Source organism: Falco naumanni, chromosome 1 (assembly GCF_017639655.2).
Source record: "Falco naumanni isolate bFalNau1 chromosome 1, bFalNau1.pat, whole genome shotgun sequence".
Classification (NCBI taxonomy): Eukaryota; Metazoa; Chordata; class Aves; order Falconiformes; family Falconidae; genus Falco; species Falco naumanni.
This window is the reverse complement of record NC_054054.1, coordinates 12,477,206-12,490,203: the sequence shown is the minus strand read 5'-3', so window position 1 is coordinate 12,490,203 and position 12,998 is coordinate 12,477,206. Positions and strand designations below refer to the sequence as shown.

Below are 12,998 nucleotides of genomic sequence, written 5' to 3'. Positions count from 1 at the left end.
TGACTGCTTTCTCAGGTGCAGAAAGCACCTCAGTAGCAGCATATTTAGTATGACTAGTTGAAAGTAATGAAAGGTTTGGAAATGTCTTACAATAGCAAACTAAATATCAGTATTCGTCTATCTTTTTAAACTTATTGTGGATAGAAATTAGTAAGAACCAAAGGATAAATACCTGTGCGGTGGTATCTAGAATCTGTCTTCCTTCTATTTCCAAATTCAGACAAAACCAGATTCAGAAACAAGCATTTTTGGCAGGACCATTGAGGAAACTTGTGCTTGATACTGCATTGCTCCAAACAACTGGATGTTCTAATATAATATGTTTTGTATCTTACGTAAGATGTGAAGCAAAAAATACTGGGCAAAATCTTTTCTTTTTCGCCAGCAGGTTAGATCGAGAGGCTGGGGTCGTTACCTGCTACTGATAGTCACACAGACTAAAGATTTTTTGGTTTCCCTGATCTTAGAAAGATATTTGCATTTAAGCTGAAACTTTTGCTGTTGAATAATTTTAAAATGTTTTCTGAAACAATCTTATACTTTCTTTTGACAGTTTCAGCTGGAGTTGCTATAAACTCTGCACTCTTGTAAAGACAGACAGTGGAAGAAGACCAGATACAAATGAGTAATTCTGGCAGTAGATGTGTCCTAAATCTATCCATTTTATTGTCCCTAATGAAAAGGGATGTTATTTTTGCTACATTATAGAGACTGATCAAATTTGATTACTTGTTCAGCTTGTTAAGGAATGAGAAAAATAAGAGCAGTCTTACCTAGTTCTTAAAAACACATATATACTGCAGTCGGATTCACTCTTGGTATGAATGATGTGGCAAGATAAGAGAACAGGCTACAAGCACTCCTGGAGGGACAACAGGAAGGGAAAAAGAATCTGAGTCAGGGCTGTGTAGTAAGAACTTTTCCAAATTGAGATACAGCGCTATACTAAAATACTATACTGACAACACTTGATGATCTTTATTTCTTACTGTAAAGTCTGGAGTAAAATTGTAATAGTATTGGTAATGTCCTTGTGATGATATTTAAAACTTTCAGTTCATATAACCAGGATGCACTTCCAGTGGGATTGGCTGTGCTTGGGTGTCCTGATAATTAGCTCAGTGACTGCAGAAACTGAAAACAAAGAAAACCTGGATGCAGATGTTGAAGTGGAGGATTTTGACAAGCAGTCTCAAGAAGCTGATGTCGACAGAGATAAATCTTCCTTAGAGGTAAGATTACGGAAGTCTTTAACTAAAGCTTGTTTAATTATAAGATACGCAGTTATAACTAGCAGAGAAATTGGTGGACAAATGCATTTTTAAAAAAAGCAAGTTAATATGCAGCTGACAATTGAGTGGGTCAAACCCATCAGCCAGAGTTTTTTAGTTGCTGTGTGTGATGTGTAAGACAGGCTTAAAGAATGACTGTAATATGCCAACGTGTAAAATAGATCTGCCTGTGGTAAATAGTCATAAAGAAGGTTTCGCTAGTCTGTGCTTCAATCTAGGTGCCAGAACCTTTTGTTGTAAATCCTAACATGCCATTTCTAGAGAAGAAAGCAGAAAGAATCTTGGTCTTACTGGTATTTTGACTTTAGGCCAGTTTCTTGATTTCATCTGTCACAGCTGCCTTTTGACACTGTCTTTATTCCCAGAAAATCTTTCTGCATTTATTATCCTGTACTTCGTAAGTTATTTTTTTCAACTTTTCCTTTTTAATATGTAGCCCAGCTGTGATGTGCCAAGTAGACAGGAAAACAGAAGGATGGCAAACCCATACAGAAAGAAGTAGGGAGGAAGCAGAGTACTGGTGCAAGTTCAGTAAATTTTCAGGGTGTTTGTTACACATAAGATGTTATTAGCTTTGAACACGGGAAGCAATTTTTAAACTTCACAGATGTGAAATTGCTCACTGTTAGAGGGATGCGGCCAGACTGTAGAAATGAGAGGAGTTGGGGACAGGGAAAAGTGTTTTATGCTGCTAGGTATTTCTAACGAACGAAATCTGGTGGTCTGTCTGGGTGGGCTACTTTTGGAGGTATGATAGTGTATTTCAAATGGAAAAATTGTAATTTATGTTAGTGTGTATGTTTGTACATGTCTTTTAGGTTGTGTACCAGACTCCAAAGCCAACTGGGGAAGTGTATTTTACAGAAACCTTTGATGGAGTATTGACTGGGTAAGTTTAAAGTTATAAGGCATAAACTTTTACTTTCGGCAGTTTAACTTACAGTGGCAGACTGACTTTGTATTAATTTTTTGCTAGTATCTTTATAAAAGTTAAGTTTTACAGGGGTTAGAATTGGAAAGGCTGGTAATACTTGCTCCAAATACATCATAATGTTAAGCTGGACAGGTAACATTTCAGGTATGTTGCTATTTTTTGTGTTTTAAGGAAGCTTGTAATAAACTCTACGTTAATCAACATAAAGAAATATAATTTAAAGATTTAGCCAGTTCAGGTAGCTGCAAGGTGAAGTGCATAGCTATTACACTGCAGTAGCAAACTCTTTCCTCCTCTTCATATGCGCTTATTTATGTGTAAGAGGGCAGTGTCTTCAGCATTGTAGCTAAGTTTTTTTGTTAGTGGATTTTTTTATTTATTGTATTACTTCCCATACTCAATAAGAAATATATATTTGAGACTACTGAAGTATTTTCTAGGTAGTTTGACCTTACCGCATTGAAATTTTAGAATAATCTTCAGGTTTATCTCACAATTCTTAAGCCAGACATTTTTGTCTTGTCTGTATCTTACAAGTTTTCTTCCAACAGTATGGCAGTGTAAGGTGTAACTTGTACTCTGGGTGATCTGTGTTGCTCAATGAAAACCTGTGTGTTGTGAGCTATAGTCAGTTGCCGCTGATGGACTGTCAATAAGAGTGAATATAATCTATTATTTTCTGTTTCTGGAATAGACTTACTACTTTTAGGTGGGAAACAGCTTGGCTTTCAGTCCTCTTTCTAGCTCAGATGTAAAGAGTGTAGAATACCAGTGAAAAACAAATGAGTACCATGTAAATGTGATCTGTATGATCACTGACTTTTCTTTTTTGAATCAAACCAGATTAGTATGCTGTTACTGGCTCAAGTTAAGTAAGTGTGTATCCAAGCAGAATCTGTGAATACAGTAGAAATTTCTTTAATAAGAGCTGGTGTGATGAGTTGTTAAGAGTACTTTCTTACTATGAAAAAAGATTTTAAAATATGAAAGTAAGTCTCTCTTCTAATGACAAGCCAGACCTTGTCATTGGTATATTTTTTCCTGTTTTTTTTTTTTGCTGTTGAACAAAAGACCCATCTCCTTGATTTGTGAACAATCATGGGAAAAGGTGTTTTCCTATGTTACTAAAATCAATGGAACTACTAACTCTCCTATGAAGATCCAGACATAGAGGTGAAAGGAGATGCATTGTGATATATTCATTGTGATAGAACCTAAAGCTGCCTATATTTTACCTCCTGTGAGAAGACTAAGATCCAGCTACTGTAGGAGTGAGGTTTTACAATCCTAAGACGCTTATGTCTGTTGAGGATGCACTATTTAAACTGTAAACAAAATAGCATGGTAACAAGCACCAGTAACTTCTGTAAGATAGAATCTTACTCCCTTTTCCAGTTGTTTCTGAACTGTTCTCTTCTGTAGAGTTACAGGGAACTTCAGGCCACTGAACATTAGCCTGTCATTACTCACATTATGTTTTTTCATATTCTTTTATTTTAGATATATATTTAGATCAGATGTAGAAGGACAATAAGTTAGCAAGCTCCTGTCTTCAATGTATCACTTGTCTTAATGTTACTTCTAAATATTAAGAAGTGCAATACAAAAGCAGTACCAATGATGACAGGAAAATTATAAAATAGAAGAGGTTGTAAGTGGTGTTTAAAAAGAAACACCAAACAACTGAAAACCTTGATTAACAAATGCAAAAACCTAACTGGGGTACTTGAATGATATAATTTATCTCAGTTTCTAGTTTTGTGTCATCTGTTCAAAGATTAGTCGTCTTACTAAATCTAATACTACAAGCTTTAGCTACAGTGCTTGGGATTTTTGGTCTAGCTGTACATAATTTACATAACAATAACAAGTATGGAAGTATGAGAAAGTAAGCAGCATGTTGCCTTTCTTCCCTAAAATTAGGGAAAAGTGTACATATAAATTGACTAGGTAAATCACTGGAAAAGAAATTATTTCTTGAGAATGGGCCCTGAAAATCTGCATGACTTGTAGAGTTGTTTTATTTCCTTGTTGGTCGGTCTTCTGGTAGACCAAGGCTCTAGTTTGCCATTTATACTGTGAAGTTTTCCCAGTATTTCTGTTAACAGTGAACAAATCTGACTGAAATTCAAGGCAGACAAGATAAAAAATCATCCCTGAAATAGTCTATGCAGAGGATAGTTCAGAATGAATGAAAATAGTGCTTTACAGAAGTAAGCATGAGAATGTAGTATTGTAGTTGGTACAATGAAGAGTTCAGTGACAGTGTTGGCTTAAGATATTCCTGTGCATGGCTCGGGATAGAACCACTGTATGACCAGATGAGTGGACTGCCCTCTTTTTTTTTTTTTTTTTTTTTTTTTTTTTTACTTCTCTGCTCCAGATGAATGCTTGTATGTAGGGTATGTGCTTATCCCCTTAATATGATAAGCTGAGTTTGCCTTGTTCGTACTATCAAGGAGGTCAGGAATTTGTTGTCCTGTTGGGATCCCAGTTGGAATCTGTTCAGTCCATAATTACATTTGTGATATTGCCGCGATTGAGAGATGGGACGCAGCTTGATGCAAGCAAATGTCACTTTAATTAGCCTAATATCTGATTATATACACACAAGCAATTGTTACATCTTATTCTGATTGGTCCAAAAACTTGCTTATTCTATAACTGTGTGGCAGCTCGCGTGGAGATCTCTTGCTATTTAGCAATTCAGCAATAGTTAAAGATAACAATGTCTGCAGTTCTTGTGCACGTCCTTGAGCAAGCTGACAAACAGACCGCCTTATTCCTTGTATAGTCTGAACTTGATACTTAGTCCCTGTTTCTATACCCTTCAGTAACTTCTCATGTCCCTTATCACCAGGGCTTGTGACCCACAAGCTCGAGCACATTCCTTTCAACTAACTGGTTGTTACTTGTGGTCCTGCTTTCCAGGCCCCCTCCTGCATCATATGGACACTTTTACCTCTTCCTTTCATCCTCTGCTATGTGTGTGTACTGTTACTGTCAGATAGCGTTAAGGTTTCTTTGGGCAATTTTTTTCCTTATCATATTGAAGGTTTTACACTTGAACCTTGCTATTACCCATGTATTTTTGATATTTTATGCTTATGCAATATTGTTACATTCTGTCAAACTCAGCTTGTATGTAAAACTGAAGTTTATTGAGAACAACTGAATGACTTTAGAGTTGTAACTGTATATTCATCTATAGTCTTAGGAAGTATTTTGAAATGCTATTTTAGACTAATACATTTTAATTTTTCTTTCCATGTTCTTTGAACTAAACTAAGTTCCATGATGCTGACTGTCAAAATCATCATCACAGGTTCACAGCCTAGAAGCAAAAGCTGGTTTTCCTGTGCTTGTTAAATAATACAGCATTACACAGTTCAGTAACTGCTACACTTCTTGTTTTAGGTGGGTGTTGTCTAAAACCAAGAAAGAAGACACGGATGATAACATTGCTAAATACGATGGTAAGTGGTTTTAATGTTTACTTCCACTATATAATTTCTGTTGTTCTGTTGCTCTTTGAGAAGTAATTACCCCTTACACTGAACTTATCTTTGAAAACTGAGATTACATGGGTCAGAAATGTTGGTTTGTGTAACAACTGTTATCCTGAAACTAAGATGTGAAATGTTGCTTGTTGGGTTACTTAGTATGAAGATAATTTTTTTGTCATCCCAACAACCTCTTGCAATGAGTCATACTAGAATACCCTCTGGCATCTGAGTGCTCAGTGTGGATTGTTTATGAATAGTGCTTCTTGAGAATGCCTTCTCTGAAAGCATCAGAGAGATTTACCGCTTTGTTTTCAGCTGTTAAACATGTTTCTAAAGCAGCATGTTCCATGTTGCTGCGTCTGTCCTGCTCATTCACGGGTTGGTCTCCCAGTCTAGCTTCTGAAACAAAAGTTAAATGGAATGATTTTTTTCTTTAAAATACTTTTTCAGATCATCTGTACTTGCATGTAGCGTTCTCCAGTCTTTCTTGAATGGTTTTTTACAGTAGTCTAAAATTTGGGAAGTAATACTGAACAAGTTGTTTCGATGGCTTTTATCTTTGGGGCTTGCGCTCGACTTAAAAATTCATAGGCTAGAACTGCCTCCTTGAATGTAATTTTAAACTATTTGACAGATACATCATCTGTGGCAACAATTTTGCAACATGCATCTATCCAATTCAAGAGCAAGTGGGGAGAACAGAAAAAGTTACTGCTGCAAAAGAAAAGTATTTGCTACTGCTCTTATGTGAAATAAAATCAATGTTAGTAGAAAGTGGTAAGCAAACATAACTTGTAGGACTTTGGTGTGCAAAATGGTACAGAATAGATGTTTTTAGGTTTAGTTGTTACCAGATGTAACTGGTAAAAGAAGCTGCAGAGCAGATACCCATACAGATGAGATGCTTGTAAGAACAGACATCTCATTACTTGGCCTCAGATAGAAATTGTTTCTGATGTTGAAACAGTCATATTTCTAAAAGTCACCCAGACAATTCAACATTAAGTCTGTGGTGAAAAGACCTTTTTGAACTGTTTTCCAACTTAGTGGTTTTTGTTTTGGTTTTGTTGTTTTGCCTGGCATTATTGCTTGGCCTTAGTTTCCAGGAAGGAGCACTATTGAAGAGGAGGGGATTTTCCTCTCTTCTGTTGAGCAGACTGGAAGAAACTAGGGATTTGTTGACATACATATCAGCCTTTCCTTAATGACCTTTCACAAATCGTGCTTCAGTTGAATAAAAGTCAATAGTTGTTTCACTTGGATTTAGCAGTTTATGAATCTCTCTAAAACACATGCTGCAGTTACATTTCCTTCCTCTTGTTCACATTGTCACAGGCTTCTTACAAGATTACAGGGAGCTGTCAAAGTCTTATTTCTTTTGTGCTGTGTTCGTTCCTGGAAAAAAAATCAGTGAATCTTGTGCTGCTAATCTCTGAGAAAATACAACTACCCTCTTAGAAATCTTGTTCTTTGGATATTGCCCACATGTCTAATCAACTGTATTTTTGCCAAACTTGGAGAATTTATAATTATGTAATTTTTATTTTTAAAGCTGTATGCTTGCTTGTTTGTCTTTAAGATGAAATCTGCTAATTCTTGGAAAGACTCTGCATGGGGACCTTCATCTCCCATGTGATTAGATTTGACCTGAAAGATTCTAATTCTATGTAAGCAGGAGTGGAGGAACCATGTGGATATCTAGCTTACACAGTGCCTTGTGACTAATGCTTTTTGTGACGATGGTAGGAATAAATCTAAAATCTGAAATCTGGAGAAATATTTTATGTTCCTCTAGGCACTGTGTGATACCACAGTCTAAGTATAGAGATCCACAATATTAAAGTTTTCTTGTAGATTTCTGTAAATATGAAAGCAACAAGGAATAACATATACTTTACACGTGTCATCTTTAAAATACTGAAAGCTGGTGTTACCTTAATAGTCTAGAATGAATACCTTTTTAGTGAAATGGGAGAGTAGGCTTTTCTGTGTAGAGCTATGCATACCTGAAGTGTAAGCATCTCTTTAATTATCTGCCAATATTTTAAGACTGGAATAGATTTTTACAATAAAACTTGTTAAATACAAACCAGAGCTTTGAAACAGTCTCTGTATTAGCAGTGCAAGCTTTAGGCTTGAATAAAATGACGTATCTAGAATGTATTGATTCTTTCATACAATATTGCAATTAAACAGAGATCCAGTGGATATTCACATATGCCACAGGTTTGTGCAATAGATTTAATTTTGGGATATAAAACAATTTTTGTTAAATGTATATGCTTTTCTATTCAGCTTCATTGCTTTACGGTGGATTATGGTAAAGATGCGGTTCTTTCCTACTTTGGTGTCCATGACTGGCTTTTTTTATTTTATTTGGAAAATTCTGTTTAACAAATAAAACTGAGATTTTGATAATTTTCTTTCTTTTGGCTGTAATCAGTTGTGAAACAGGGATTTTTACTGCTGTAGAAACAGCTACTTGGGGAAAGAAGAAAGAAGCAGCTTTTCACTTGTTACAACTGCTTGCAGTCTTTTTCCCTAAGCTTTCTTTTCTCCTTGTTGTCTAAGCCAGAACATTGGGTTAGATGGGTCTTCGGCATCACACAACTTTTATTTTATCACCTAACTGTGGAGCTGGAATTCTGGTTCCAATTCTTGAAAAGTACGGGCTAGAACACTCTATCCCTGATTTGATAGAAAGATAAAAGCAGCAAATTTGTGTACTATGAATGTGGGGGGTTTTGAGTGCTGTAGAGCACTTGATTTGGGGAAGTGTAAGCTGGACTTGAGCAATGTTTTGTAGCCACAGTAGAATTGCCAATAATTAATTGGATGATTACTGTTTAACTTCTTTGTCATCAGATATCAAGATTTTTTCCATGCTTTGGCAACTAGTCTTTATTTGCTGCTAACTCTTTGCTTTCAACAAGACTGATTTCTTTACTTCAGCCTATATTTTTTTTGAAAGACTGTGTATGTCTGTTTTAGGAAGATGGGAAGTAGAAGAGCTGAAAGAAAACGCAATGCCTGGAGACAGAGGATTAGTGTTAAAATCGGTGGCAAAGCACCATGCAATATCAGCTAAGTTAACAAAAGCATTTATTTTCAATAATAAGCCTTTGATTGTTCAGTAAGTAATCCCTCATTTTTTTTACATAATATTTATTATTACTGGAGTCTTTAAGTCAAAGTAATGTGAACCTCTGTAGAAAATACTGGCTTCCGTATAGCATTGACCTATCATATCCACAGCCATCAGAACTATATGTATTAATGATTGAATAATCAAGTAAGATTGTAGTATATGTGTTAAGAAGTGATATTTAAACTCTTGTAAAATACTTTTGGACAGAAATCTAATGTTTTATGAGATAGCTGAAAAAGCTAATTAATTTTCAGTCTTTGCTCTAAAAGATCTAAATTGTGTAGTCTTAATACAGTGTTTTTCCATTTACAGAATACTTCTGTGTAGGTTGTAAAAGCAAATTGAATCTTGAATGTGTTATAGCAATATTAATGATGATGAGCACCGTGGCAATATGACTCATTTTTTCGGATACTTGGACTTGCTTTGTTGTACTTAACAGATATGCAGATAACTCCTTGGGCTAAAGTTAGTGTGCCATACAGGCAGTTTCAAAGATGGCACAAACTTTTTAGAACTCTCTCCGGTTTCTATTTCACGTTGATATTTGCATGTTGTTGATACCACCTTGACATTTTTCTTACCGTTAATACCAATTGTTAGTTAGCAATTGTTACTGTGGTGGTTTTTGACTGGTATCGTGGCTGGCATAGCTTGTGTGGCATGTAAAACCTTTTGGTCCTGTAGAAGTGTTTTGGCAGTAGTGACTAATGCACGGTCTTAATGTATTCATAATTAGAACTGCAGATTAGAAGTTAATTTGTATTTGATACTTGGAATGGCTTTTTTAACTTGCTCTTTGCCCAGATACGAAGTGAATTTTCAAGAAGGCATTGACTGTGGCGGTGCATATATTAAACTTCTCTCCAGTAGTGATGACTTGAATCTGGTATGTCCTCTTACTTAACATTTTCTATCAGTTGTTCATTTGAGGAATGCATAATTGTTCTAGTGAAATGTCAATAAGAAACTAATTCCTAATGCATCCTAAATTCTTAAAGGCTTCCTAAATGTTTAAGCAGAAGATTGGGCAAGATAATATACATATAATTTATTATATATACACAAAACCTTTGAAGTTGTGCATTTTTTACTGGTGGAACATTTGATAATGCTATTCTTGTTATAATTTCCATTTATTTTAATGAAACTTATAGGTAGTCTAAAACTTCAAGTAAGCTATGTAGATAGCTTGCTGTGGTTAACATACTCTTAGTTTTGCACGAGTGATGTCTTATGCCCAGGACAAAAGACTTTTGCATCTGTTTAGTCTGTCTTTCTGCAATAATAGAAGCCATAGAATCTCAACTCATAATTTGTGAAGCAATTGTTTTTACTAGATGGCATGCAATGTGACATCTTAGAAAGGGCCACAACTTGGATTTAGAAACTGAAAGTGATGGAGAATCTCTGTTCTCAGGAAAAGGTCTGAATGATCAGATGTGAAAAAATTAGTAAGTGCCTTGGTATGTTGGACCATTTTGTAGATTGTTTCTCAGTATATTGATGTGAACTTGCCTGTCTTTTCCAAACTTGTCTGCAAAACTCTTTATTACCATGCCAGTGCAATCAAGTATTTCTTACTTAAAGTGCCTGTTCTAGTCAAGTTTTGGTTGTAGCATAAGCAGACTGGTAGTTTCTGCTGTCAGTATTTCTGACGCTACACTGAGGTGTAGATGTAAGCTTTCTAGCCTGTAATAAAGGATATTTTAGCAAATTTTTTTGTAATGTTCAGAACTGGCAGTGAATTGTTGCCTAGGAGCTTGGGCAATGCAGATTTTGTGTTGACAGAGTAAGGGTGGCTGATGCATACAGTGGTAGCTGCAGCTGATTTGATGGGAGCTGGTGCTTTTGGTATATAGCAACAGTTACAGAACAGGGTCGTGCTTTGGACAGACTTGGAATAACCAGTGTGGTTTCAAAATGTTATGTTACATCATGAGCTGGTGGACTTGTGCTGAGTCAGCAGTACAAACACGAAATAAAGGTACTTCCAATCCTGAAGCAGGCTGCTGGAGCTACTTGAAAGCTGACTACCCTAACTGCTACAGGGTTGTGGCTAATTGGTGTTCTTGAACCAACATGCAGTAGTATAGTAACAGAAGTTTGCAGGGCAATCGGAGTAATAATTTGTATAGGCTATAGAAGTTGTTGTGTTTGAGATGCATCAGCCTATTTCATTTGCTCACCAAGATTTGGTAAGCTAGAAAGGCAAGCTCATGGGAAAAATAATAAGGAATAGTCTGGAAAAAAAAAAACTATTAACAGGAGCGCAGGTGGAATTCATAATTTTCTCTCTGGGTAAGATTCTTCACCTGTGCTTTTATCCCTGAGATGTCTGTGCTGCTGCTACTGCCTTGACCTGTGAGGCCATACCCTTGACTTTCAAGTACTGAGGAGAACAGCAGTGAAGTGTGATGCCCTGTGTATGTGCAAAATGAAGAGCAGATTGCTAAGGATAGGCTCAAGACATTGCTTGACCTGACTTACAAGTCATCAGTCAGGAAGAGCTACTTAACAGTGGGACTCTTCATGACGTATAATGTACCTCTGCAAGAGTTTAGGAGATGGTGACATACATAAGAAGTTACCTGCAAGCATTTCTAAGAAGTGATAAAAGCTTTAATGCAGCTTCCTAATGCCCTTCCATTTTCCTAAAATTCATATGGCAGTATGTGTTTTGTGCGTAAATAACTTGAGTACTAATAGATAAGAAAAAAACCCAGGCTGTAGGAGAACAAGTAGAGGCATGACATCTGCCATAACAGAAAGGTGTGTAAATGGTAGTAAAACTGAAAAGTTCTACGTTTTAAAAGGTGTGAGACAAAGGGATTCAGCTCAGTTACACATGAAATTGTAATTCTCCAGCATCTGTCGTCTTACTAGAAGGTAAACCAGAAGACAGCAAATGCAAAGTTTGCCTGTTTATGGCCTGGCTCACAATTCATCCGGTACTCTTTCTGGAATTTCACTGGCTGTGTGTTGAGGTAATTTAAGAGTCAGTGTTCTCTCTTTCTTATTTTGTGGGGGTTTTAACTTTAAAATTGGACATGTCTCAACGCTGTATATATGCTTATTGCTACTAGAATAGTCACTTAATTGTTGTTAATTCTTATCAGTAACATTTTCCTAAGACTGCAGAATGTTGTAAGAAGGACCAAGCTTAAATACATGCACTCTCTAGTGTGTGAACTGAAAATATTTTACTTTGCATTCAAAACATTTTTAAAAATACAGACTCATTTCAAACAATACATTTGTGTCAGAATATATCTTCAAGGAGAAAACTTCCAGAAATCATGCGGTCCTCTTCCTTCAAGCAATTGTTTAAGAATATAAGGCATTACTGCGTATTCCAAATAGAAAAATCATATAAATAGTTGAAAAATACTGACATGTCTGAACAGCGTCATGCAACATACTCTGAAGGAGAGAATAACTATACCTGATATTTCCAGTGTTGGTGGTTGTTGTCATTTAATGTGGAGCAAGGGGACTGATAAAATACAGGATAAGAATATCCTGGGTTTTATCTTTATGGAAGAATAAGTGTTACAAAGAAAGTACCTACTTCCTTTCCATCTTTTAGTATACTGTTTGTAGAAGGATATAAATATGGGGTGTTTTGATTTGTAACAGGCATTTCTATGTAAGGGTAAGCTCTAAATAAATATATTCGTCCTCCTTGAGGAGGCTTAAGTGATCTCTATGGTTAGGCTGTTCCCTGAGAACAGAGAGCACCCGAAACCCATGAGGACTGTTCAGTTCTTCTCATGACGTATCATACCAGTTTTCAAGAGACTATGCTGTATGCCACAGCATCAAGGAAAAGTACCCAAAATCACTTGATAAACTGTACAGTATAACGCATGTTTAGCTTTCTTGCTTCTACAGGAATACTTTTTTGACAAAACACCTTATACTATTATGTTTGGACCAGATAAATGTGGAGAAGATTACAAACTACACTTTATCTTCAGACATAAGAATCCTAAAACTGGAGAATATGATGAAAAACATGCAAAACGTCCAGATGTAGATCTAAAAAAATTCTATTTGGACAAGAAGACACATCTATATACTCTAGGTACTGTTTAATTCTTGAAATTTTAAATTGG

At 36.0% G+C, this 12,998-nt stretch overlaps 1 protein-coding gene across 4 annotated transcripts in view; it reads left to right on the top strand.

Moving 5' to 3' along the window:
* Positions 1–12,998, top strand: part of CLGN (calmegin) — a 30,405-nt gene that overhangs the window by 4,073 nt on the left and 13,334 nt on the right. The window contains exons 3-9 of one of the 4 annotated variants that reach the window (XM_040579312.1): positions 389–471; positions 1,057–1,232; positions 2,111–2,181; positions 5,644–5,702; positions 8,724–8,865; positions 9,688–9,769; positions 12,775–12,967. In XM_040579312.1, coding sequence (XP_040435246.1) covers positions 1,071–1,232; positions 2,111–2,181; positions 5,644–5,702; positions 8,724–8,865; positions 9,688–9,769; positions 12,775–12,967 — 709 coding nt within the window. In that variant the 5' untranslated portion in view covers positions 389–471; positions 1,057–1,070. Of the gene's footprint in view, positions 1–385; positions 472–1,056; positions 1,233–2,110; positions 2,182–5,643; positions 5,703–8,723; positions 8,866–9,687; positions 9,770–12,774; positions 12,968–12,998 lie in introns of all 4 variants that reach the window. The other 3 variants (XM_040579404.1, XM_040579140.1, XM_040579230.1) reach the window with 3 other exon arrangements.